Source organism: Genypterus blacodes, unplaced genomic scaffold, assembly GCF_046128005.1.
Source record: "Genypterus blacodes isolate CSIRO-AG114 ecotype Tasmania unplaced genomic scaffold, CSIRO-AGI_Gbla_v1 ptg000007l_1, whole genome shotgun sequence".
In the NCBI taxonomy this organism is placed as follows: Eukaryota; Metazoa; Chordata; class Actinopteri; order Ophidiiformes; family Ophidiidae; genus Genypterus; species Genypterus blacodes.
Window position 1 is genome coordinate 5,105,001 of NW_027466821.1, and position 2,500 is coordinate 5,107,500.

The 2,500-nt window shown below is 57.8% G+C and overlaps 1 protein-coding gene across 2 annotated transcripts in view; it reads left to right on the forward strand.

Moving 5' to 3' along the window:
• Positions 1–2,500, forward strand: part of znf800b (zinc finger protein 800b) — a 21,237-nt gene that overhangs the window by 17,265 nt on the left and 1,472 nt on the right. For both annotated transcript variants that reach the window (XM_076153231.1, XM_076153223.1), the window contains exons 7-11: positions 1–84; positions 256–418; positions 521–909; positions 1,050–2,369; positions 2,495–2,500. The exon at positions 1–84 is cut by the window's left edge and continues 103 nt beyond it; the exon at positions 2,495–2,500 is cut by the window's right edge and continues 105 nt beyond it. In XM_076153231.1, the coding sequence (XP_076009346.1) occupies positions 1–84; positions 256–418; positions 521–909; positions 1,050–2,369; positions 2,495–2,500 (1,962 nt within the window). The remainder of the gene's footprint in view (positions 85–255; positions 419–520; positions 910–1,049; positions 2,370–2,494) is intronic.

Below are 2,500 nucleotides of genomic sequence, written 5' to 3' on the forward strand. Positions count from 1 at the left end.
ACGCAGGGCCCGAAGAGGTGGGAGAGCGAAGACGAGGCCAAGGAGGAGACGCCGCAGCCTGAAGACGAGGAGTCCACCAGCGGGGTGAGTCAGTCAATCACCGCCTCTACTTTTCTTTATTTGAATTTATTTGAATTATTCATTTGAATCCTATTTCCAATTTTCCATCGGAATGTCTGATTGGTCTCCGTCTCCATGCGTATAAACCAATATTTGTTTGTTCCCTCTCTTCTTCCGTCTCCCTGCGACCCTCAGGTGGAAGACGTGACAATCTCCTGTTGCCTGTGCGGTCAGGACTTTAACTCGCGCCGCAGCATCAGGCGCCACTGCCGCAAAATGCACCAGACCAAACTAGAGGAGCTCCGAAAGTTCACCGAGACCCGTACAGTCCCCACAAGCCTGCTGTCTATGGTCAAAGGTCAGCCGTTGTGTCATCTGGGATTAGTTGTGATAAATGTGACTGATATTGATTGATGGATTGTTTGGAGCTCAATAGTAATGGTTATTGTCGTCACTGCAGGTCGGCCGAGGACTCTCAGCTCGCCTACGGGGAAATCCTGCCCCGTCTGCTTCAAAAGCTTTGCAACCAAAGCCAATGTGCGGCGCCACTTCGACGAGGTGCATCGCGGCCTGCGGCGGGAGAACATCACGCCTGACATTGCCTCGCGGCCCGGCCAGCCCCTCTCGCTGGAGGCCACGCCCCCCAAGAAGAGCCCCAGCGCCAGCACCTCTCCGGTACCCGGGAACACGCCGAAGAACACGCCCACAAACTCTAAAACTGCGGCAACCGTGGAAACAACGCCCTCCAGCCAAAACCAAACCAAACCCCAAAGTCCACTTCCTGCCCCGTCGCAGGCGAACACGGCCTCGTGTCGCTGCATCCTGTGCAAGAGGACCTACAGCTCTCAGGTTAGTCTGCTGGGAAAATGTACAAAGTGGAAACAATTTGCAACATTTTTTTAAATCCTGATTTTCAGCTTAAAACAAGTCTAAATGTTAAAAACACAGCTTTGACTCATTTTGATGTTTTGCTGTCTGCTGTTTTCTAGCTCATGTTGAAGCGGCACATGCGCATTGTGCACAAGATTTACAGCATGAAAAGCAACAAGTCTGTCGCCACGCCGACATCCACAACCACCCCAGCTGCCACAGCCACCGCCACAGCCGCCACAGCCGCCACCAACACCAGCAGCTCCGCCTCCTCTGGCCCCGCCAACAACATCCAAGTGAAGGAAGAAAAGGTGGACGCCTCAGATGATGATGAAGACGAGGAGGAGGTCGACAGTAGTCCGACCCCGTCTCCCGGCGGCATCATCAGGCCCGGCAGCAGCACTGGCACAGCCAAGGCCGTCCCCGTAGCACAGAACGCCCCAAAGGTGAAGGAGGAGGAGCGGCCATCCAGCCCGAAGGCGGTGGCAGCGGCGCTTTCCACGCCTGCGTCCCGAGGAAGCAGCAAGTGCAGCAGCAGCAGCAGCGGCAACGCCAACGTCAAAATGACAAAGCTGTCAGTGGGCTTCGACTTCAAGCAGCTCTTCTGCAAGCTGTGCAAGCGGCAGTTCAGCTCGCGGCAGAATCTCACCAAGCACATCGAGCTGCACACGGACGGCAACGACATCTTCATCAAGTTCTACCGCTGCCCCCTCTGCCGCTACGAGTCGCGCCGCAAACGCGACGTGCTGCGCCACGTCACCGTGGTGCACAAGAAGCCGTCGGTGTACCTGGCCAAGATCATGCCCAAGCTGGAGAGCCGGGCGGTGAAGAGGCTGGCCGAGGTGGTGCTCAACAACCCCAACCCCAACAAGCGGGCCAGCGGCGGCATCAAGGAGGAGGTGAACGGGCGCCACGCCTCTTCCACTTCCTCCTCGCCCTCGTCTCCTGGCACCCGCAAGCAGGACAACCCCCACTCTTCCTCCTCCTCCGCTGCGCCGACTACCGCGGCAGCCCCCAGCGCTTCTTCTTCCTCCTCCTCCACCACTACCGCCTCGCCCGCTCCGCCTCCTGCCCCCGTCACCAGGAAGCAGCAGGAGCTATCGCCGGCGTTTGTCCCGTCACCGCCTGTCACCCGCAAGCAGGAGAGGCAGCAGACACAGGAGAGACAGGAGAGAAAGGAGAGGCAGGAGAGACAAGAAAGGCAGGAGAGACAGGAGAGGCAGGAGAGGCAGGAGAGGCACCGCCCCCCGAGCCCCCCGCTGACCCGCCGCAGCGACAAACACGCCCATCAACGCAATGCTGCCTCCTCCTCCTCGCCTCACACCCGGCGGCACGACGCCCAATCAGAGAGCACTGGCTCCTCCTCCTCTGAGGTCAAGGTGACCAAAAACTTCTCCCTGCACGCCTGCGACCAGTGTGGCCGCGCCTTTGCAAAGAAGGTAACAGATCCTTCTTGAACATATATAAACATACAGTCGCCCATGGTTTCATCTGTCTCAGTGTGTCTCTCCAGACTCCAGTGTAATCTTCACGTCTGCTTGTTTTTGAACCTGTTTCCCGTCAGCTGTAC